General features: G+C 33.8%; 1 protein-coding gene across 1 annotated transcript; it reads left to right on the forward strand.

The window, feature by feature from the left end:
* The first annotated feature begins 19,333 nt into the window (after positions 1 to 19,333).
* LOC119688653 lies at positions 19,334 to 20,983 on the forward strand. Its single transcript, XM_038103324.1, has one exon. It carries the CDS (start codon positions 19,334 to 19,336, stop codon positions 20,981 to 20,983), a length of 1,650 nt encoding a protein of 549 aa, XP_037959252.1.
* Positions 20,984 to 26,663: the final 5,680 nt, after the last annotated feature.

A 26,663-nucleotide genomic window follows, 5' to 3' on the forward strand; every position in this document is an offset into this window, starting at 1 on the left:
GAGACGAGACTTTGCCACAATCACAGAGTTTTGCGAATATATCCAGCGGAGTTTTTATAAGAGAAACACTCTGGAACAAGTCCGCACGAAGATGGCCAATATAAACCAAGGGGTTGCAGAATCTGCCAGTAACTATGGCAGCAGATTGGAAGGTTTGTTATCGGATGGTTTGGAGATAATACACACCAGCTGGGGAGAGTCGGATAGGAAGGGTCTGTCAACAGATTTGAGAATTTTAGCGTCCAAAAGCTTCATAAAGGGGTTAAGAAATGACGCAACCAGGGAATCGTTAATTGATTATGATTATCTTGAGTTAGATGGGCTAATTAAAATGGCGGAGAAGAGACAAGAATACAAGAAAAGACATCAAGTCAATTTCAACCAAGCTGAGCCAGAACATAGGAAGCCAATATATGATCAGTTGATTTGTACTTTTTGTAGGAAGAAAGGACACGTAAGAGATGAGTGTCGTCAACGAAAATATACGCCGTACTGCATCAATTGCGGTGACTACGGGCATGAAATAGGGCCGAAATGTGCTAATAAAGGCGCGATTTGAACATGAGAAAGAGCGTTGCTTTAAAACATTACAAACTGTGTTCTGCAAGCAGTGCCAAATTAAAGGTCATGAGGAAAATCAGTTTTGTTTTCAGAAGGCGAAACAAGTCGCGCGAGTTACAATTACTCACCAAGCCGCCACACAAGATGACACCACATAAATTATCTTAAGAATATTCATTATACTCTCATTGTATTTCTTTTCTTATATATATAAAATGCTTAATCTTTTATTATTGTTTATTTACTTATTGTATTTTATTTTACTTAGTTTCTTATTACAAAATCTATTATTGCTTTTGTATACAAATATTTAGTATCGAATTTTCTCATGTCAATGTACTCATATTACCACATAAGTCACACTTATGTTATTCGACCTAGAAATAAAAAAAGCCGCACATAGGGAAAACAGTATTACAAAATATCCGCTAATAATAAAAATGCAAGTGGTAGAAATTTCGAAAGTAACCCACTTACGAAATTTCTACAACAACAACAATACGTTGCATTCCTAAGTAATGTTTAGGAAATGCAACAGATATTCAAGTGGAATTTTGTTTATGTGCAATAAATTATTTTTGGGTCACAATATCGATTAGTATTGAATGTAAATTTTAAATATATAAATTGTACTTATAAAATTTTTGGTTCAGAATAAATTTGTCTTTGAAAGTATACACTACGCACCGTGTATTATTTAATTTTTCCACACTGAGTTAAGACCGAACCTTAACTCGCGACCTCAGAGAGATGGCAGAAATTATCAAAATACTACTTCGTCGAATCCGTCAAATTTCACAACTCGTAATTCTGGTTTGAGTCAAGAACAAAACCAAGGCCCTAATCAATTCGAAAGAAGAGTTTCAAATCAATTCTCACAGTACAAACGTGAATATCGGCAGCCACAACCTCGTAGATTCGAGAACAGGTCTCCAAACGGCTACACATCCTCCAATGCTTTCATACCACAAGGAATACGAAACCCCGAGATACGACGGGGAACAATGTCTACAATGGCGATATTTCACTCATTTCAGTAGAGGAGTTATTCTCTCCCGGAGAGGGTTTAGTACATGACGTGAATAACAGTTTACTAATGTCAGCCTCTCCAGTTGGATTAAATAAGGGAGAAATTGAAGCCTCTAAAATAACTTATAATATGATCGAAACGAAACGCGTAAAGAAAGTTACTAAAAAGGTATCAATTGTGGAAAAACCGCAGATTTACTATTACGACCCCACACCTCAGTACGAAAATGAAACTTACGAGGAACATAAGGGTTTGCTAAAGAAATCTGTGGAACAAATCATACAATCATTAGTGGCTTTATGTCTAATGCTCATATTAAACCTAAAAGCAAAGTTGCGAAAAACCAAGTGGGGATTATCTTCTCAACAACAAATTTTCCGGGATCAAGATTATAGCCAGGTCGCAGACGTCTGTTGTGATACGACGGAAGAAGACCACGATGATGCTTTCATTATTTACCCTTGCGATCAAGCAATCAACGAACAGTTAGTACTTTTGTTGGACTCAAGGGCAGACACCAGTCTGATCAATCCTGAATCCCTAAAGAGAAAGATAAATCTAGACCAAGGTGATACTAAACGATTGGTTGGTGCATTCGGAGGAAAGACTCATACATTAGGGTCCGTGGTAATTCATCACAAGCACATACCAGGACTGAATTTTAGGATGCACGTGGTTCCGGAAGCTACAAGTTTACCAGCTGATGGATTACTAGGTAGAGACGAACTTTGGAATCGTTGCATAGCAGACACGGTGCACAAAAAATTGATTTTCTTGGATAAAGGAAAGACAATGGCAACATTGCCTCTAACCCGAGCGGAGGGTGACCGACGGATTTGTATAGCCAGGTCTATCACAATTCCGGCTAGGTCAGTCAAAATAGTTCCTATTAGAGTATCTGTCGAGTCAGGAGATATAGTAGTGAGCCGAAAAGAAATCTCGCAAGATGTATACGTAGGTGGCACACTCACTCGAGTGATCAATCACACAGGGCATATTCCTGTATTAAATTCCAATGAATTTGCGGTGGTGTTGCAAAATCAAGTGTTGCCTAATTATGAGCTATATGAAGAATCAAATGTGGAATCAAACCACAACGTAAATTTACTAAGCAGCACAGAGGACTCGGAGCGTTTTAACTTGCTGATGAATTCGGTGAGATTAGACGATAATATCAACGAAGAAGAGAGGTCAGTCATAGTGGGCAGCCTTCGAGATTATAGCGATATATTTATCCTTAAGGGGGATAAACTGACTCATACAACTGCATTGAGACATGAAATACCTACAGAACCAGGCAAACCCCCTGTTAATATTAGACAGTACCGAGTGCCAGAGGCTCATAAGGCAGAAATTGCCAAACAAGTACAGAAAATGTTGGAAGACGACGTCATTGCACCAAGTGTGTCACCTTGGAATTCACCAATTATTCTAGTTCCCAAGAAACAGGGATCTGCTGGGGAGAAAAAATGGCGACTTGTAGTCGATTTCAGAAAAGTAAATGATATAACCATAAAACAAGTGTTTCCAATTCCCAGGATTGGCGAGATTCTGGACCAATTAGGCAGCAGTAGATATTTTTCTACTCTCGATCTGGCTAGTGGTTATCACCAGGTACTTCTCGATAACCAGGATCGGGATAAGACGGCTTTCAGTACTAGCACGGGACATTATGAGTTCCTTAGGATGCCGTTCGGATGGACGGGAGCCCCAGCAACGTTCCAGCGAATAATAAACAACATACTAACTGGGCTTCAAGGGTTGGATTGTTTCGTTTATTTAGACGACATTGTCATATATGGCAGTAATCTAGCGGAACATGACAAGCGTCTCAGGAAGGTTTTCGACGTTTTGCGTAAGTACAACCTGAAGTTACAAACGGAAAAATGTCATTTCATGCGGCGAGACGTGGTTTATTTGGGACATAAATGTTCGAGTGAAGGAGTCCTACCTGATCCATCGAAAACAGAATGTGTAAAGAACATCCGTCCTCCGAAAACAATTAAGCAGTTGCAAGCATTCCTGGGTTTAGTAAATTATTACAGGAAATTCATACCCAATGCCGCGAAAATCTCTCTACCATTAAACAAGTAACTGAGAAAAGGGGAAAAATTTATTTGGTCGAACGAGTGTCAAAAGGCGATGGATGATTTAAAGGAAGCTGTGACTAATCCACCCATTTTACAATATGCTGATTTTTCCAAACCATTCGTTTTGACGACCGATGCTAGTGACGAAGCATTAGGAGCCGTTCTTTCGCAAGGAAAGACAGGTGAGGATCTTCCATTGTATTTTGCGAGCAGAGCACTGAGTGCAACAGAGAGAAAATACTCCACCATCGAGAAGGAATTTCTAGCAATTGTCTGGGCAACGAAAAATTTCAGATCCTACCTATTGGGAAGGTATTTCAAGATTTTCACGGACCACAAACCTCTCAGAGGGGTGGCAAATCAAAAAACTCAAGACACAAGGCTGGGGCGGTTTAGGCTAAAATTATTGGAATACGACTTCGAAATTTGTTATAAACCTGGGAAATCTAATTTAAATGCGGATGCATTGAGCAGACTACCAATTGAATCAAGTGAGATTCAAGTAGTAACCAGATCAAAAACCTCAACAAAAATGGATGGAAAGGCTACAGATTCTGCAAACCAGGGAAAGATCAACGCACCATCACAACAATCTGTAACCGATGTCGAGCCAGGGACAACAGTTTCAAACGGTACAAATAAGGAAGAGGAACGTGATCCAGGAGTGGAGGATCAGGCCATTTATCTGACTGATACCAGAGACATAAAAGAGGTACTAGCTAGATTCCATGATTCCCCAATGGGAGGCCATCAGGGAGCCACCCGCACATATTTTCGGATTCGCAAACAATTTAAGTGGAGTGGAATGCAAAGGCAAATCAAGGATTACGTGAGGGCATGTTCGCTGTGTCAAAAAAACAAAAGCTCGAGGGAAGATAGAATGCCCATGGTTATCACAGACACACCTCAACGACCATTTGACAAGGTTTACATGGACATAGTTGGTCCATTGCCTTATTCGTCAAGGGGTAATAGAAGCATTCTGACCTTCCAAGATGACTTTAGCAAATATATGATTTGTGTCACACTACCAGATGTTGAAGCAATAACGGCAGCGCAGGCCTTTTTCGAAGAAATAATTGCAAAATTCAACATACCGCGGATTCTGGTGACGGATAATGGTTATAATTTCACCGCGGCGCTATTCAAAGAAACATGCAAGATACTAGGGATAAAGAAACTCTGTACATCGCCGTATCATCCCCAGTCAAATGGGTCTTTAGAAAGAAGCCACAGACCACTGGCAGAGTTTTTGAGAAATTTCGTAGACATGGATGGTGCAAACTGGGATCAATGGTTACACCATGCCATGCATGTGCACAATAATACGGTACACATGACCACAAAACAAACACCGAGTAGGACTTTGTTTGGTTTTGATGTGGAGATTCCAGTAACACTGAGGAAAAAGCCGTCACCTCTCTATAACTCCGATGAATACTCTCATATATTGAAGTATCAGATTCAACGTTCTCATGAGTTAGCGAGAGAAAATCAGAAGAGGGCGAAATTGAAGTCTAAAAAATATTATGACAGGAATAAAAAGGAAAAGAAATTTAAAATAGGAGAGAAAGTGCTCCTGAGGAATCAAACAAGGAAGAATAAATTTGCACCCATATGGGAGGGCCCCTATATCGTAAAGGAGGTAACCAATATGGTGAATGTAAAACTTTTAATAAAAGGAAAGATGAAAACTTTCCACAACAACATGGTGAAGCCATTTTTTGAAAGACATAATTAAAAAAAAAAATTAAAAAATATTCGTTTATTCAATTTCCATTGGATTTAAGGAGGGAAGATGTCCGTTCGATTTTGAATTTCCATTGGATTTAAGGAGGGAAGATGTCCGTTCGATTTATTGAGATAAAAAATATTTTTATTTAAAACATTCGCTTCAATTGTTGGCTTTGGGTTTGTTTATCACTGTTACCATTAAAATTGAATTATCTCGTGTTACGACGACATAACATGGTTTTATGATTTTATTATCAATCAATTGCATTTTATCAATCAACCAATTGCATTGTTGATTGTATAGGCGCATATAAATTTTTTTTTTTTTTGTTTTTTGAAACACCAGTTGATTTTACTGTTTTGACAAATTCCGTAACTTTAAAGCACTACTTTCATACCTGGGGTATCTCGTTTAAGTACCAGATAACGGGTAGAGGTACAGTAAACCAACGTCCGGATGGGACGTTTCCAATTCATTAATGTGTTTGGATAAGTATAATGAAGTGTGCTTATTAGTGAAAAGTAAAACACGACTTATTAGGTTGAGTTGTTAAATTTATTAGGTTTATTGTAATTGATTCATCTTAATGCTAATGCTCAGCGTATTAACATGAGACTTACTGCAAGGCTATTCTTATTTTTTTATTCACTGCCGGTCAAGCCGGTTTCTACACACCCTATTGGGTATGTACCCACAACAAGGTTAATAATATCGTTTTCCGAAACACTGAAGTGAAAATAGACCAAGTTTTTGTATTACCATCCACTAACATAGAAAAACTAGAACCAAGAAAGCAATCTTCAACGTTTGAGGATATAGTAATAAAACAAAAAGAAAATTTAAAAAGAATTGAAGAATTACATTTCTATCTTTACTATTATATATAATTTATAAAAAGCTAAACAATCAAACTAAAAAAGAACCAGAACAGACTACTTTACAACGAACTCCGCATTGACACCAGGTCACTTCCTTATTGGTGAACCACTCACTGCACCTATAGACACCAATGTTCATGGGACAAGTCATAACTTACTTATAAGGTGGAAATTCTCACTTGAGACTTGAATAGAACGCTGAATACTTAACAGAACTACAACAGCGACATAAATCGAAGGTTCCAGTTGACAATGTAAAAGAAAACACGATGGTTATAATCAAGGAAGATACAGTTCCACTCAACTGGCCCTTAAGTCGTGTTACGAAAGTGTTTTACGGCGATGATGGCATGGTACGAGTAGCGCAAGTGAAGACAACTGCAAGAATTTGAAAACGCCTTTTCATGGGCTTGCTCCATTATTTCCAGAAGGACATCAGTCGTGAAGATACGATAGTCAGTCCATCAAAGAAAATAAAATTACCCATCAACAAAATAACCCACCTCAATCCGAGTCTACAGTATATCCACAACCTATCCCAGGACGACAACAGCTTGTTGTAGAAGTGTAAATAGTTTAGTTATTGTTATACCACTCAACGGAGGGGAGAATGTTAAGGTAGAATTTAAGTAATAATCAAATTATTTCACATTGCTAAATTCTGTCATTCAATTTTTATTTTAAGCAATTTTGCAATTGTGAAATAACTTATTTTGAATATTTATATGAAGGTGAGGCAACAACACAACATAATTAATTAATTAATTGAACACAACATAATTGGCAACACATAATAATTTTTGGCAACACATAATAATTGGCAGCCGATACACGTTTTTTTTTACCACTAAAAGTAACAAAACGTACAGCGAGGGACCAACACATTAAGGACAAGACAAGACCCGGATTAATAAGGAGTATCAATAAAAACAAAAAACAAGAAGAAAAATGGGAGAAAAAATTGTAAGTCATTAATAAGAAATATTTATAGTTAAGTTTTTAAAATAGAAGAAAGACAAATCAAATCAAATGTGTTTTATTACAACACATAAAAATAATATTGAAATGATATAATATATATTTTTATTTTTTTTTTAAAATCAAATTTTATATGTAAATTTTCTGTATGTAATTTTTCTGTATGTAAATTTATTTCTGTATGTAAGTTTTTTTTTTGAGTTCTGTTGTTCTACGTTATTATGTGAAATTTCTTAATTTTTAAGGTTGTTCAAATATGGGGAAAAGTTGTTTTGTTTGCGATAAGCAATTCGAGGCAAAAGATTTAGAAAACCATCTAGATTCGCATAAATGGTTGTTTGAGGAAGCACATCGTATTATTAGTAAAATAGACAATACAAAAGATAAGGGAATATTTTACGAAAACATAAGCATAAAACCCAATAAAAACTGCATAAAACGACCAGTACCAAAAACAGATAAAGAGTGGGCCCGACAATATAGGCAAGAATTTAGAGAATTGTGGAATTAAACACTGTTTTTTTTTCTCTAAGTAATAAGTGTAATGCAGAGATATGGTTTGGTATTTTTTTTTTCTTTTGATTAATTAATTATTGTTATTGGTTGAGTGGGATCACGTAATTGTTTTGTTTTTATTTCTCATAAATGGAAAAGGAAATCGAACATTTACAACAGGAGCTTAGAGTATTTAAAAGATATTTAGAATCGGCAAGAGTACACGCTTGGGAAAAATTAATTGAACTTAATCCAGATAAGGAATTTGTTCAATTAACAAAAGATCATATTAGACATAACAGGTTAACGAGGGTTGAAGAACTTGAATACATAAAGGAAAATATAGAGAGTGTGGAAGGGATAAGGTCTAAAGAATTGGCGAACGTTATTGAAGATTTGTCAGATGCTAAAAAGGGTTTGGAACATAAGTGTAAGCAACTAAGTTCACGCACGGAAGAACTAACATCTTTATTGCAAGACGCGGAAGATCAGACGGCAATTTTGGAGAACGTTTTAAAAAACCAGGGAAAAACGGAACAGGACATCAGTATAATCTTGGACTCAGAAGGTACAGATCACATTAGGGAAAACGAGATTAAAAAGCTAACAGCACAAATTGATGATTTAAAGAAAGAACTAGCGAAGTGCGGACAAACAAAACAGTTACTGAGAACAATGGTGGAAACAAACAAAAACGAAAAAAAAGTTATGGCATCGATTACGGCAATCATGGAAATAGTAACCAAGGTGGTATCGTATTTCACGGGCACAGAAGGACCCGATCTACGGAGTGAAGTACACAAGTTTATTGCGGGTTGTGAACTGGTACAACAAGCACTACCGCAAGAGGGAGCACAGTATGTCGTAAGTTGCATAAAACAAAGGTTAGTGAGTGTAGCTTACGAGAATATCGCCGGTAGACCATTCAACACAGTAAATGAATTGTGTGAGGCGGTTAAACGTACATAACACAGGAAACGTACATTGGAACACATAAGGAATGATCTAACTTGTACCAAACAAAGACAGAATGAGTCGGCGAGTTCATTTGGAGGTAAACTGGAGGCGTTACTACATGAAGCCGAACAACTAATAAGAAATCAAGGAGGTGAGAGTGAAATTCTGTCACAGTTAGGAGAATACAGGCGACTAACAGTACGTTGTTTTATTAAGGGTTTGAAAGACAATAGTTTAAAGCATAGGTTTATTGGGTTAGAGAATGATCCTATCCAGAAACTAATTTTTATTGCAGAATCAGCCGAAGAATTATTGGGTGAATCACGTTCAAATATAAACATGTCCACCACAGAGAATCGAACAGAAATGAAATGTACGTTTTGTAAACAAGACGGACATGGATGGGCATACTGCCCAGAAAGACAAAATACGCCATACTGTACAAATTGTGGAGTATATGGGCATGAAAATGGACCCAAATGTAGAGAACATCCTATGGAGACAGTAAAACAAGAAAAATCGGCCTGCAATTTCTGCAAGAAGACGGGTCACGATACAAAGGATTGTTTCAGTAGACTAAACAAATTGTATTGTACTTCTTGTGGAGTGAGAGGACATGAACAGAATAAATTTTGTGAATTGGGACATACAGGACGTGGGAACCAAAATAACTACAGTAACGTGAGACAAGAGAGGGACTGGCAAAACCATTCAGTACCTTTAAAGCACAGTAATCCAAACTTTAGCAGACCAAGTGGAAGACCTTTGAGCGCAAATCTTAGATGTTTTAGGTGCGGCAAAGAAGGACATTTTGCAATAACTTGCAGAATAACAGTACCAAATCCGTCGGGAAACTTCAACCGGCCCAGTCTATGACATTAGACTGGACTGCCGTAAATTCAAAAAGTAAATGTCAATTTAATTTAGGACCTGCACGAATAACTAAAAGTAACAGCAACAACAATGTTCAGAACCGATCGAATACAAATAATAAGATGAAGAATTTAGGAGCCAAAGCGGTTAATTCAAGGAATCATGGTATAATCACGATAAAACATAAGGAAGTGCAAGAAAATTTGACCAACCAAATAGGGTTTAAAAATTCAGAGGAAAAAATTAGTTATTCGAAAAAGCCGAAATTGAATAATATAGTGTTGAGGGTGAACAAATATATGTTCAGTATTTGGACATGTATAGTTACATTACTAATTTCATATTGTTCAATACTATCGGATTACTGGAAAGAAAAATCAGAGTGGGTGTTTGAACAAATAGGAATTCTACGGGCAAAAGGAGCGAGTTACAATGCCAAAGGTAGCATTAGTCAATCGTTTGATGATGCCTATGTAGGAGTACCTTGCGAACGTGCAGTGGGGAATAAACTTCGACTTTTAGTTGACTCGGGAGCAGACACCATCCTTATAAAAACAGAGGCGTTAATCAATTTAAAAGATATAAACACCAAAGACACAAAAGGTCTTACAGGAGCTTTTGGAGGCAATATAAGTACATTGGGTACGGTCAATATTGAACACCGAAAATTTCCAGCTCTACAATTCAAAATGCATGTAGTGCCAGTAGGTAGCCAATTACCAGCAGACGGACTTCTAGGTAGAGATGAACTGTGGAACCGGTCTACTACAGACACAATTAAAAAGGTTTTAAAATTTTTTAAGAATAAAGAGGAATTAGCTACTTTACCACTGGTAAGCATTGAAGATCATGGTCGGATTTGTATAGCAGCGTTGTATAGCTACCGCAAAAATATAAATATGATAATAATCCGATACTATTGCCCAGGAAATCCTTACCAGGAAGCCTTGAAAAACGATGGCGATTAGTGGTAGATTACAGAAATGTGAATAAAAAATTAATTGCAGATAAGTTCCCATTGCCAAGAATTGATGATATACTTGATCATTTAGGCAAAACAAAATACTGTTCTTGTTAAGATATAACATCTGGATTTCACCAAATAGAACTTGATGAAAACTCTAAAGATATTACTTCATTCTCAACAGATAAAGGTTAATTCAGATTTAAAAGTTCACCCTATGGTAGCACCTGATTCATCCCAAAGAATGATGACTATTGCCTTCTCAGGCTTAACTCCAATTCATTCAAAAGTAGCACCTAATTCATCCCAAAGAACTATTGCCTTCTCAGGCTTAACTCCAACACAAGCATACTTACATATGGATGATTTAGTTATATAAGGTCGTTCGGAAATTCACATGTAAAATGATGATATACAATACCAGCACATATCAAGAGCAAAGACCTGCCTTCTACATTAGCCCCACACTTGGTATGTGAAGGAGCGCAAAAGAAAGGTTATTTGATCCTTTTGTTTTGCGCAAATGAAATTCTTAAAGTCCATTAACTTGATTTGGAATTTCATTTAGCCTAAATTATTAAATAATAAAATATATTCTTTATCAAATTAGTTAAAATGCATAATTAGCATTTTAGCACGAAAAATACTAGGGGAACATAATATTTAGGTAGGTTAGTGTTTGACTTAGAATAAGTATAAATACTGTATAATTTTTACCAATAAACTCAGATTCAACTCAATGCTTAGTCTGTCACTTTACTTGCTTTAAGTTGCCTAGTTGCAACCTAGCTTAAATATATTCGCCTCGTTGCGAACATTAAGGGCGCCTCGCTGCACCAGGGCTACGTTTAACTCTCTATACTTCCCTAATCTCTTTACAATATTATAGAAGAAATAAAATCAGACATTATGCTCCTACACAACTGACATGGATATATTCGTATTAACAATAAAACAGTTAATTGCATAGTATTGCTGGACTCCGGCTCACAAGTCAACCGTGTAACTGACAAAAAAAAAACAAACTGAACAACAACGAATAATCTTAACTGATTCCTCCAGAATAAACGGATACACAAGCAGAGTAGAAGTCTATGTACTACTGTGTGTGATCAGCCTAGCACTCACATTGAAAGTTCAACCTGGAAGATACCAAAACATATTAAACTGGTAGATCCATCATTCAACAATCTGAACAAAATCAATACCTTACTTGGAGCCAAATTTGCTCATCAGATATTATCAATCGGCCAAATAAGAATTGGAAAGGATCTCCTCTTATTACAGAACATAGTTCTTAGATGACTTGTTGTAGAAAAGATAACTGACTACATTTTATTAACTTAAGTCCAAACTTGCCATATATGTTTAGAGGATGAGCAAGATGTAAAAATGTAATCGACCGATTCTGGCAATAAGATGTATTAGAAACTTCAAACAAAAAAAATTACTCTTGCAGAAGAATTGTGAGAATCCCAATTTGCAACATCCATGAAAAGAAAAACCGATGGTCGGTTCAGTGTTTGACTACCATTGAAACAAGATCCATCAATTCTTGGTGAATCAAAGCAAATTGCTATAAACAGGTTTTGGGCATTAGAAAGAAGGTTCGAAATGGATGTAATACTTAAGAAATAGTACGTGGAGTATGAATGAGTATGCTGACTTAAGACATATAAAGAAAACTGATATTAACCAATTCACATCTCACTAAATCATCCCAAATCACAGCGTTCTTCGATCTGAAAGCAGCACCACAAAACTGTAAGTTGTATTTGATGCTTCATGCAAAACAAGCAGTGGATTATCAATTAATAACACGATGTTTACTAATCCGACGCTTTGAAGTATTCTAAATACTAAATATAAAAATATGCATTAAAAATATGTATTATTAAATATATTAGAATAGCAAAGCATCAATTCATATATTTAAATTAATTATTCATTAGCAATGTGGGAGCAGCCTATACATTGATTGATTACTCATAGTAAATAAAAAATATTAAATATTGTTATCAATAAACAGAGATTAAACTTTGATTTTAAGGAATATGAGTCTCAGATTTTATACGGCATATTTACTGATGAGAACAATATCCAATGCGGTACATTTGCTGAAAGGATACTACAAGCGGCTGAAGAGTTCAGATAATACTCAACCTATCGAAAATCGACAAATTACATTGCGATCCTACACCTGACGGACCAATGTAACCTCTGAACGTGTAATCCCGTAAACTGATCCTGAAATAATTTTCTAAAAAAAAATATCCAAGATGATCCACGAGTTAGAACAAAACGAGAAGGCAGCTCCACTACTGGTATGTTGTGATTTAAAGATCACAATAGTTTAGCAAAAAGTCACTAAAACAAATTGTTGAAAAGACAATTAAAAATATGGAGGACGAATAATTTTGCAAATTACGCAAAATTATTACAAACTAAACTTTAATTTTTAATTAATTTTTAAAATTTTTTGGGTTATTGGGGCATGTCTAATGTAAAGGTCACATTAGAGAAAGCTTTAAGCGTAGGTGAAAGCAGCTCTATATATATAGAGTCTGTTTTCTTAAATAGAGAATTAGTATGGATTTAGTGAAAGTAATTGATAAGTGAAAAGTCAGTTAAGCATTTGACAAGAAAAAATAAGTTGAAGAAAAATGCAGTATTAAAAAGTGTGGACACATCAAAGATTGGTTAATCTGTGATGTAACTAATCAGAAATTTAATATCAGAATGCACTAAGAAAAAAGGCTGTATTCTTTGAACGATATTGTTTCTAGTAAAAGAAGCAATAAGGAGTTACTTAAGGAAAGTTCATTTTAATAAAGAAAATCTTACATGTGATGAAATATGTGGAGTAACATGGACAAACACTGAAATTGTAACTGAGTATTCAATAAAGAAAGAATTCATCCCATAACCGATTATGAAATTTACATATTGAAATACAACATTCCCTTCAATTTGTGGAAATAACAAACCACGAACAAATTAAACAAATCAGAACAAATAAAAAAAGGAAGATATACAACATTTAGATCAGTCTCGAATATACAACTTTTGGACAAGATATAATACACAGCAGGACTCACATATATAATTGCACACACCTTATTCGAAGAACTTGATTCAAACTAATCAACTTAACAGTAGAGTTGATTATGCGATGCAATTAATTCATATTCAAACATTTATAATCGACTCCACAATAAACATAAATAAGCGAGATAAAATAATCATGCCGTCCCGAATTGATTATTTTCAAAATGAGGGTGATAAGAGTTTGAATAAAGTTGGAGTTGTAGCGGAACAGATTCATGTCGCTACTCAGTTGCTACTCTTTCTATCAACAGAACTTACATAATCGGTATCCAACCTTCAACATATCCAGTCGGAAATAATTGATGTGCTTACAGACACACATCACGGTAAAATTCACTGCTACTAACACCTACGCAATTAACAATGGAGATCAACGAAATCAAGTGCCACTTACCATCGTCACGTACATTACCTTTCACGGAAGACAATTTAACCGATTTTTGCAAGCTGATGAGAGTAAAGTCAAGAATTAAAAATCGTCATGTGTCATGTGTCAAAACAACACCGATACCGGTTGTAATTAACAACACCATGGTAATTATCAAACCTGAAGTGGAGTATTTAACAACAAACAGTGTCCAGACCAGTACATTACATTTAATGATCATGAGTTAAGGGAATGTTTTTTAACAAAGGATAATATATATATTTGCGCTAAGAAACAAACAAGATTGGGTATGGAATCATCGATAAATCCATGTGCAACATAATAAAACTCCAACAAAACATTGCACTGAGGCAATTACACAACCCTAACCAGTGGCTATACGCACCAAAATTTAAAACATTGATGTCAGCTAGTTGCGAAACCTACTTGAGTCAGTTTTCACTAATAGGATTCGAAATGCTTACATTTGGACTTACATGCATTGCTAAAAACTCAGAAGTGACTATACATGGCTATTATTATATCTACAGCATTGCGTCCACTTCATTTCCACGATTTGGAAATCTATCAGCAGTTGTCCACATTGATGAGGTGCAGAATATCTTCAATACAACAAGCAATTATTTAGAAACACAGCACAAGGAACTCACACCATCAAAAAACCAGCTCTTCCCTCTCAAGTACGTTTGAAGAGCATTCGTCATCACACTATAAGCTATTTGGCATTAATCATATCAATAACGATAATAATAAGCCTTAGTTGGAAAAATATATATAAAACCTGCCAGTAACTTACAATAAGCGGAACTTACAATACAGCACGTTTGGACTTCACGGTGACCAAAACATAGGACAAGTTGAGTTGGCACTCAATGGCGGAGAGAATGTTTATGTTTATACATATTCAATATTTTTATTTATGATTACTACACTAATATTTGGTTATGTGTGTTTACATTTTATTTAGGTAAACACTGCCACCAACCATTGACCCACGAAAAGTGAAATTATGCACTTTATTTTGTGATGACCGCACTTCTTTAGTGTAATATTAGTGTTTATTTAGTACTTATTTAGTTAAACACCCTAACAATTATATCAGCACAGCATGAGCAAATTTATTGTTTTGTGAATTATGCACTAATATTTATTGTTAATTAATGCATAATTGAATATTTTTTATATGAAATAATATTATATAAATAGAGTAAATAATTTTAATAAAGTTCAGAAATACAACACAAATCATTTGGTAATTATTATTTCTCATATCAATTAGTTTGGGTTACAAGTGCTCAAGCTACTTCACACAAAAAATAGGCTACCAAGCTAATACAGATTAAGGATTCGAGTTAGCACCAAGTAACGTACATCCACTTTTGTCGACTCTCATGGAGTTACAAGTATACATTTGTAACATAAGGCGCGAGGACAGAGGTGAAACTAGAATATTCATATAGTTATAAACTAAATTTGTAAGTAAGAAAGTATTGAAATGTTATAAGTAGAAAAAAGAGCAAAGAAGATATAGATTATATATCTATATATTTATAAATAGTATTTTTTAAACAATGCATTATTTGGTTACTCATAATAAATAAGAAATCTTAAATATTGTTAGTACAAAAGTTTCGAACGGTATAAATACTGGAACATTTTTATGAGTAAGGAGCGATTCAACTTTGACTAAAAAGAACACACTTTCATTTTACGAATCTCACGTTCTGTACGACAGATTTGCTAGAAGGATACAACAAGTAGCTAGAGAGCTAAGATAATAATCAATCTATTTGAGAACATCATATACTCATATTACATGGCGATCCAGTCAAACATTATTTGGCCATATTTGATATAGGCCATTAAGTGAATTTCTGTGAAGTTTTGTTACCGAAGATGGAGAAAACTGGAACGAATGTTAGCATCATACAATGCATGCAAGTAATAATTACATACATACTTCAACAAAACAAACTCCTACACGAACACTATTGGGTTCGAGTTTGAAAGGCCGGTAGCGTTGAAACGGAAAACAGCCCCGTTGTTCAATCTTGAGGATTATTCAAAGATTCTTAAATATCAAATCTAGCGCTCGGATGAGTTGGTAAGGAATAATCTAAAGATGGCAAAGATTAAATCAAAAAATTTTTACGACAAGGGCTCAAAGGAGAAAAAGTTTGTTTTTGTTAAATTTTCACCTATTTGAGAGGGCCATATAAAGTTACTGGTGTTAGAAAACCGGTAAATACAAGGATGTTGGCGAAAGAACGAGAAGAAAGGTACGTTCTGTAATGAGTCAACAAAGCAATTATTCAAATTTGTAAAGGAAAATTTTTTCTAGAAATAAAATAAAACAAACTTCAAAGGTTTAATAGGATAGGTCGGGTTAAGATAATGTACTTAATGAGGTTTGTAGTTTGTTAAAATTTAATAACTAATAACATGGAAACAAACGAAAAAAGAATATTTTAATTTAACTCTCAATTAATTTAATTTGCATAAAATATTTAAATTTATATAAGCTTTGGATTAGATAATATCATTTAATAATTTTGTTAAGTAAGATAACAACATAAGACTATTGCACAAATATTATATATATTATATTGTGAGAATTAATGGAGAAGAATATTGTGGATTATAGTGAAATATGTAATGATATGTAATAATATCTAAAAAAAGGTGTGATGTAGTAATAACATCATGCTGTGTACATTTTTTTCTTTAATTCAACTTTAGTTTTTTAAATTCGCCATCGTTACACTTCCAAAGGTTTCCAGATCTCATCCACATCTGAAATGTGATTATAAGTCCGTATACAAACAATAATTAAAAACATTTCATTCTGCAATGCTTTTCCTGGTAGCTTCACTGTACTGAATGAATCGAAAGGTATATATTGATTTTTTACGAAACATATATGGTCATTACCTTGCCTAAAATTGGGTGATAGTGAGTAGTTATCCAACCGGTAAACTATTTATTCATCACTGAAGAGTTTGGCTTTTTTTTTTAACAATCTCACGTTGCTACCGTATAAATTTGGTTTAAAGTCAAATTATTAAATGGGTAATAAGCTTTATTGGGTTCAGTCATTGAACTCATTAAGTAATCCTACGTTGCAATGCCAACACCCGCAATTGCAGAATTACTTGGAACTTCCTGTCATGTGATGGATACATGATCAATGTGTATCACCTAATATACAGAGGTGACAACTAGGAAGAGGTTAAACCCTAAGCACGGACTTTTTTTGTGCGAAGTGAGTTACATTCTCATACCTTATGTATATACTATTATATATTTTAACTACATTCCATATAGACATACATATTTTTATTAATATCATATTAATGTGAATGCATTTCAGGGTCAACTGAATTTGAGCAAAGCATTTTTACTTAAGGTATTGCAGAAAAAGCATTATTAAGTCAGTCTTAAGATTAATTTTGAATAACGTGTTTGCAAAACTGAAGCTTTGTGTTCGTTCTGTATTTCAATTAAATCGTGGGGTCTCCATTCAAAAGGTGTTCATGAAAAAGCTTAGAATGTCCCATACGTAGTCGAATAAAAATTTGTAGCGATTTGTACACTGACCATTCCATAGTCCCTTCGTCATCCAAATGTTTGTTTATAAAGTTCAAAATCTCTCTTTTTTCCGAATGTATTGAGTAAGAATAAGGGAGAGCGAATAGCGTCAGAGACAGCTTGGTTGTACATCTAGTCTAACTAGATATATTAACATAAAAATTATGTTATTTACGAACCATTTTTCTTAGTGGGTAGTTTAACTTAACTCCCAATTTTCAACTTAAGAAAATTGGGAGTCACCAATAGAAATAGGCCAATATTTTACTTTCTATTATTCTGCGTAAATATGCATAAAGCACATGATCAAGTTTTTCACAGTTTTCTGAAGATGAGAATATGGGTAGAAATTTTGGAAGAACAGAGTTTCTGTTCAGTTAGAGAGTTCATGACGACAAGTCTAATTGTGAGTCTTGACCTGTAATGGAATGTAATGGTGCTTTGGGAAGTCTGATTTTGGTTGTTTAAATAAAAAACACAGTGCGTCCGTAGAGAACTTAGAAAATGTTAAAATATTTAACTTAAATTTTAGAGATCGAAAACTTGATAAAAGTTGAGAAAAAATAAATTTGAGTGTTTTAATTATACCAGAGTTATTAATTGACAATCTGGAGTTCAAACGATTAATTGATAATAAAAATAGATACAAAGACTGTGTCAGAGTCGGCAATAAGAAAGCAGAAGACTCAACAATTTCTAGGTGATTTAGGCGAGAAATGCAACACAACATTTTTGGAAACAACACAACATTACTGGTAAGATACAACATAATTTGGCGTGGCAGGATTAAGTTTATTCACAACAGCTTGATCTGCTAGTTCATTTTCTGATTCTTGAATGCCCAGAAACCCACATGGTTTTAATTTTGTTTGGAAAACGTATGCTCACGTAAGTTCACTGCTTCAATTGTAGATTTACTACCGGTACGAGTATCAGAAATTTGCCTTTGTTGAAAAGAACCTCAGTCGTAATAATGGAACCATTTGAACATCCTTGGCTTTGGAGAATATTATTGCATCATGGGCGTAGATAGCGTGTTCAACTCTATTGTGTTTCAATATTATTTCACTTAATGGGTCGAAAGCTAATATAACGAAAATTACTGATAATGGAGATTCTTGTGAAATCACATTACACAGAGCAAAGATATCGGAGCGAGTTGAATTAATCCTAACACAAAATTTGCGATTAGTCAAAAAGGCTTTAACAAAATTAAAGATCCTTTGACCAACTTTCCAAGCTGCTGAAACATAGCGTATACTCCGATGCGATCAAAGGCTTTTTCAAAATCAGTAGCTAAGATAGTTACATGATTTTTACTAGAAAGAGCAGAAGACGCATAGTGCTGGAGACGTAGAAGGAAATCAGCTGTGCCTTGATTTTTACTAAAGGCGACTTGATTATGACTTATTAGTTTTTTTTAGTTAAATACCCCAAAATTATTTTACCAATGATTTTTTCCAGAATTTTACCCATGCAAGTTAACACATATATTAACAACAGTAACCAACGCAATAGGTAAAATAGATTAGAAATGTCAAGTTGGCAATATATAATTTTGTAAAGAAACTACACTAAATTGTTATTAGCAATATTTATATATATATATATATATATATATATATTGTGATTAATTGTTTCTGGATGAATCGCAGCTTAATTCAAGTATCGGTCTCTACTTCGAAAATATGGGCACTGTTCAGATGGTAACAGGTGAATGGAAAATGGTTGTTTATTATGAATTAGCTCCGGTAGAGACTCAATATAACACATTCGTTAATGGAATTTTTACACTAGATAAATTGTGCATCAAACTACAGCAGGGTTCGGCTTGTCACACTCTCGTAGGTACGTTTGAGCATACAAGAGATGATATTCTACAGGAGAAGATTTTATTAAACAACAGACGAGATAAACGAGGAGCCATAAACCTCGTTGGAAATGTGGCAAAGACTTTATTTGGGGTTCTGGACTCAAATTACGCAGAGAATATGGCACAAACAATAAATCAGCTTAAGGAAGATAATAACCACTTAGCTAGATTGCTGCAGAATCAAACCTCCATAATAGATTCAACATTAAATATACTTAAACGTGATGAAGTAACTGTGAATAATCAACTTGGTCAACTTCAAGATCAAATTAGCCAAGTATTAAATCGAATTGACAATGAAACCGAACAAATTAAAATTACGCAGATATTCTTATCAATTGCAATACAATTGACACTGATGGATGCTAATTTGCAAAGAATACAAGCAGAAATTATAAATGTTTTAATTGACTCTCATCATGGAAAAATAAGTCCTCTATTGTTATCACCTCAACAACTCAAAAATGAGATTAAGCATATAAGAAGTCATATTCCACTATCTCGACGATTTCCGGTTAATCAAGATGATTTAGTTCAACTCTACAGAATCATGGAAATATCTGGAGCAGTAACTAAGGAACAAATTATAGTTGTTATTAAGGTACCACTTATAGATTCTTATGACATGGAACTATTTAGGATATTACATATACCAACAGTTATAAACAACACCAATTTAACAATCAAAAGTGATGTCTCGTTTACAGCAGTAAACACATTTCGAGTTCAATACATTCCCCTGCGAGAAAATGAGCTAGATAATTGTCAAATTCCGAACAAGGAGGTGTATATTTGTTCTAGAAAGCATATAAAACTAGGCAGATACGCAGAAACTCATACGTGTGAGATAGAATTATTTAATAATCGAACCGCAACAAGCTGCAGATTAACACAGTTATCCAATAAGATGGTTTGGACGAAAATGGAACAAACAAATCAATGGATATATGCTACAGTGAATAGAACTGAAATATCATCTGTTTGCGGAACACAATTAAATCAAGTCACAATAGAAGGATCGGGTATTCTAACATTACGACCAGAATGTACAATAAGAAATAATCTAGTTACAATTCAAGGTCATTACTCATTGTCATCTGTAGTTCATTCATCATTTCTTCATGTAGAACAGCTTGCATCCATAACTACACCAAATGAAATAAAAACAATCATCAACAAGGCTGACGATCATCTTGACACACAACTGAAAGAACTGTCCAAGTTACATCAAAGGTTAAAGGCTATGGATAAGTTTTCAGTTAAGGCCGAACCAGTTTCTCAACCACACCATATAATTAGTTACGTGGGAACTATTTTACTGCTGACATTGTGTTGCACTTACGTAATATACAAATCTATGAAAAAGTGTAAACAAACCCGACGACAAGATAATTCACCTCAATCTGAGTCCAAAGTATATCCACAACCTACCCCAATACGGCAACAGCTTGTTGTAGAAGTGTAAATAGTTGAGTAATTATTATACCACTCAACGGAGAGGAGAATGTTAAGGTAGAATTTAAGTAATAATCAAATTATTCCACATTGCTAAATTGTGTCCTTCAATTTATATTTTAAGCAATTAAGCAATTGTGAAATAACTTATTTTGAATATTTATGTGAAGGTGAGGCAACAACTTAACTGGAGCAACGGTAAAATATGCAACGTTGCATTATGCATTATTAACAGTGTTCCAATTAATTTGTTGCTGAGGTATAATTATTATTAATAAAATTGTATCACAAAAATTTTATAAAAGCAATTAAATCAATAAAGAAAGTAATCAATCAATAAAATCTATTTTTTGATTCTGGTCAAACGCTGAATTCTGCTTTATATAGAATAAGTTCAAGTACTTAGTCTATAACCAATGAGCAGTATTCAATAAGTTAAAGTGGTTATTGAATATCATTAGAATTAAGGCTTTCAATTATACAGTATTAAAATTGGAAGTAGTTTGGGTGATTCCACCAGTTGAAAAAGCATTAATTACGGAGCGCATCCTCACATTCCAGGAGGTGGTTTTGAATCAGCAGGAGAACATCAAATAAATACAAGAATTGCACTATCATAAGGTAACAACAACTTCGATAGGAGCTATCTCTCTAGAGGTCATCATTAGCCTAGTAATTATTATATTCGTTGCATATAAGAGACGAGGTGGGATTCAGGTAAAAATTTCACAAGGTGGGACCACAAGGTCCCCGCCGATTAAATCTTTTCCTAGTATCCGCACGGTAATGAAAAAATATCCGGTAAAGGATGACTCGAATCGGCACGCCAATGGCGAAAACGATGAAATTTTGAATTAAGCTAATAATTTAATAGTCTAGCTTATTTTTGTTTCTTATCTATTCTTTTTCAAGTATATTACAGACAAATGTTCTCGGATATGTAGCTGGTCACGCTGAGGATTGAATTGGTACAATCATGGAAATATAAAAATTATATTGTTCTTTTCCTTTATTATAGAAGTCAATGTCAATTTTTTGGAGGTTGGATGAGCATCCAACACTGTGCTTGGTTAAAACCATTAATTGGAATATTATATTAAAAATAAAATATTTAATACAATTTTTCTTTCTTATTATAGATCTACAGGTCAGCGACTGTAAGGGGACGCCCTGAACAAGCTAACATCAAGCAATGCGGCCAATACTTTAAATTAAGAACTAATAATAAACATGTACAGGTTAGATATTGTAAACGCATATATGAATAAGTAGATCAATAGCAAGATTACTTCCGAACATATGTAGCACTGCTTTTATTGTATTGTTACGGCTGTTGTGAGTTAAATATTTATTTTATTTAATTTCTCGGTTTTTGCAGTTTTTCCGTAATATATATATGTAGTGTGTACGATCTTAGGTGATCGTATATTTTCACTAAAAATAGGCAAGGTTATTTGCATCTTGACGGTTGTTGACTAGAACCAAAACATCAGTACTTCAGTTCGACGATAAGAAATGCTGTGCTGATTTTGGTATTTGGTTAATAATTGGTGTCATGATGAATTAAATGCGGAAGAATTGCAAAAATATGAAGGGCATTCTTCGATTAATAAAAACTTTGCGAATTTAGCAAAGTAAATTATGAAACTATGGAAAAACCCAATTAGGTAACTAGGGTAATTTGAAGGTCATATATTGGATTTTTGCATCAAGTTTAGGTATATAAGATAGAATTAAAACACAAAACGGGGAGTTGAGTTTTTGGTGTGATGACTGAGACCCTGATGCGTAAAACAGTTGTGTTGAATTAATCGTGGGAATAAAACTCAAGTACGAAGTGTTTTATAAGTAACTAAGGACGTGTTAGTATTTGAAATATAACTTTAGTGTATTTTAAAGTTAAATAAGTTGTTTAAAACTGATAATTAAACTTTTAAAAGTGTAAAATAGTTATAAACTTTTATACTAAGAAAATTGGAAAATAAAAAGGAAAATTGTATACAACAGAAAAGCAACTGAAAATTGAAATAACAAGTGAAATAAAAGATCATATACATAGAAAACAAATCAATGACTTTTTTTCTTAAAAAATAAAAAATAGTAAAGTTTATCTACATGTATAACCGAATAAGTTATATAACTATATAACTAGACGAAGAAAAATTACATATACAATTGTAGAAAAATTACAACTAACTGAAGATACAACATTTAGTCCAGATTTTAAATACAACATTTGGCGCAGTCAGGTCTTCCATATTAAAAGCTAACCACTACCTGGGTCAAATAAATATTTTGCAAAAGCATGCCCAATTTTTAAGACTACAATAAAAAAAAAAAATAAAATGTGCAATTTTTAATACCATTTCATAAAAACAAAAAAAAAAAAAGAAAAAGAATAATGATCTATAATATAATAATAATGATCTATCTGTATACTATATTATATGAATTATATATAGAAACATTTACAATTGAAATTAAGTACTTTTTAAAAAACAAAAAAAAAGAAAAAAAAATTTTTTATAATACAATTAACTAATAATATTGTTATTGAAATAATTTTAATAATTTTTAATGTAATCTGAATTATAAGTTAACAACGTAAACATTGAAGCACTGCGGATTTACTGGTGTCAGTGGATAATATATTTTTTAATAAATATTATCATATTTATTTATTTTATTTATCATATAATATTATCACATATTATTTAACATATCAATTGTAAAATATTAATAAAAAATGCGATATGTAACCAATTTCCAGACACTACGTCAGCATAAGATCATATATCTTTTTGCATTCTTATGCTGAACTATGTGTCGTACGAAAAAATCAATAAATGCGTTTTCAGTTTTAGAAAAGCGCTTCATAGTAAGCTAAAGTGTTTTGTTTAATTTTGTGGGTAAAGTCTTCCTAGAAGACAGAAAAATTGACTATACAACAATTGTACCAAGACAATTGTTAACTTATATACGCTGTCAACCTTCACCGCCAAGTGCTATACTGCTAATCTGTAATACATTCGATGCCATTGTCGTTATGTCGCCAACTAATACTAATAGTAGTTCATTTGAAGAGTGTCAACGCTCCTCCGCAAGGGGAAAGGGATGTTGTGATGCGTAAGGTTTGTAGAAACCGGTGTGAGTATCATGTTACGAAACTGTAACAGCGAACTACTGCTGAAGCCAACGATCCTACAACGTGATCGTGGAATGCGCTGACACTGTGAAACGTGTCCAGCGAAAATCAAATTATGGAAGCTTGTGCAGAGTAAAAAGAAAACACAGTGAGTTGCGAACGGATTGCGGTGGATACAGGTCGATATTAACGCTAGATTGACCAGGAAAAAGTGAAGTTCCGATGCAGAAAATTTTTTAATAACATTGAGTTTAAGTTTGAGATTGAAATATATTCATTGTAAAAACACAAAAACTTCTCTAAAAGAATTAATGGAAACGAGTACGAGCGTAAGGTGCGCAAGTGTGATTCGCGAAATTGTCTGTGTTGTGAAACTTTCTATAAGTATAAACATATAGTTTTAATTCGATCGATTAATTCAATTGATTGAACATATAGTGACACTCAATACAATTGATCGAACATATAGTTACACTCAATTCAATTGATCGAATATATAGTTGCACTCAATTCAATTGATCGAACATATAGTTACACTCAATTCAATTGATCGAACATATAGTTTACACTTAATTCAATTGATCGAACGTATAGTTTACACATATGCAAGTTTAATGTGACATGTTCGCACAAACGCAACAACTATTGAAAATCAAGGATTAAACCCACCAAATTCCACGCACAACCTACATTCAGTGCGCGACACAACCATCAGCAGCAGCAGACGACGGATTCAGCAATATAGGCATCAGCATTGAAGGTGGTCCAGGGCAGCGTTTTAGAGGATTATTTCAACAGTGATTGTTAACCAGTCAACGAACTGTATGATGGGCTTGCATTTATTTCTCAACCGAAACCAATGCCAAGGCTGACCGGTGCGTTGACTTCTTCTTTCGTAACTGTTGTGAGTTAAATATTTATTTTATTTAATTTCACGGGTTTTTGGCAGTTTTTCTGTATGGTAGTGTGTACGATCTTAGGTGATCGTACATTTTCCTAAAAATAGGCAAGGTTATTTGCATCTGGGCAGTTGTTGACTAAAACCAAAGCAGCAGACCGTCAGTTCGACGATAAGAAATGCTGAGTTTTGGTATTTAGTTAATAATTGGTGTCACGATGTAAGTGACTTTGAAATTGTAAATACGGAAGAATTGCAAAAAATATGTAGAGCATTCTTATTAATAATAAAAACTTTGCAAATTTAGCAAAGTAAATTATGAAACTATGAAAAAACCCAATTAGGTAACTAGGGTAATTTGAAGGTCATATATAGGATTTTTGCATCAAGTTTGGGTATATAAGATAGATTTAAAACCACAAAGAGATATAGTTGAAGTTGTAGTTATAGTTAGAGTTGTAGCTGAAGTTGAAGTTAGAGTCTAAGTTAGAGTCTAAGTTGGAGTAAAAATTAAGAGTCAAAGAGGAGTCAAAGTCGGGAGTTTAAAGTTGTGTAGAAATAGAAAATAAAAAAAAAAGTGATTAAACGAAGTAGTGGTTAAAAATTATATACTGTACACTTAGACAATAAAAAATGATCAAGCGTAGTAGCGCTGACAACAAATTTTAAAACAAATAAGTCGTGTGTGACTGAATTTAAAAGAAACCCAAAGAATATAAATTATAACATAAATAAAATTAATAAAATTAAATTGTGAAATTAAACTCAAGTGTTTTTATAATAGCTAAGGACATTTTAAAAATTAGCTATAAACAAATGCAACTGAAACATTTCGTCCAAAACTTGAAATAAAGGATTCAACATTTGGCACACTCGCGTTTTTCCATGAAAATACACAACATAACAAAGCAATTCGCTCAAAGCAATTCGCTTTGAACTGCATTTTGCGAAATCAGCAAATGAACTCCACGTTGTTTTAGAACCTTTTTCACTTTAATTATTTTTGTATGATTTGCAATTTATAATTAATTTATTTTAATTATTAATTTTGCTGTTATTATTATTTTTTGTATATATTGCAATTTGTAATTGATTCAGTTTAATTATCAATTTTACATATCGGCAATTTACCATTGGTATTTAAAAGGTAAATTGAAGATATATTTTTCATTAAAAATAAAGCATTCAAACCAACAAAGAGTTTTGTTTTTCTCAATCCAAAAATAACACGCAGTTGAATTAGAGCTTCTCCTCTTCAATTTCTATTGAGTCGACGTTTCGTCTGTACTCAATACTATCAATAGCACCTAAGCTATTGATATCTTTTCATTGGTGACCCCTAGTGTAAAGGATTGATCGCGTAGTCCGTCGTGTTTTCGCATTTAAATACTCTCTAATAAAAAATAATAAGCCGTTTCGGTCAATGAACTCGTTTCGCTCTTGTTTTCTATACTTGGACAATGGATAACATCGAGAAAATCGTGCAAGCTCAAAGGACGCTTGCAACTGAGATCGAAGTAATTATCAGGAATTACAAAAAGGACTTCAGCGATAGGAAGCAGACGCCGGCATATTTTGAAAAACGACTTCAAGATCTCAAGAAGGCATGGCACCAATTCGAAATCAATGATGACACCCTCCAAAAAG

Source organism: Teleopsis dalmanni, chromosome X, assembly GCF_002237135.1.
Source record: "Teleopsis dalmanni isolate 2A chromosome X, ASM223713v2, whole genome shotgun sequence".
Lineage (NCBI taxonomy): Eukaryota > Metazoa > Arthropoda > Insecta > Diptera > Diopsidae > Teleopsis > Teleopsis dalmanni.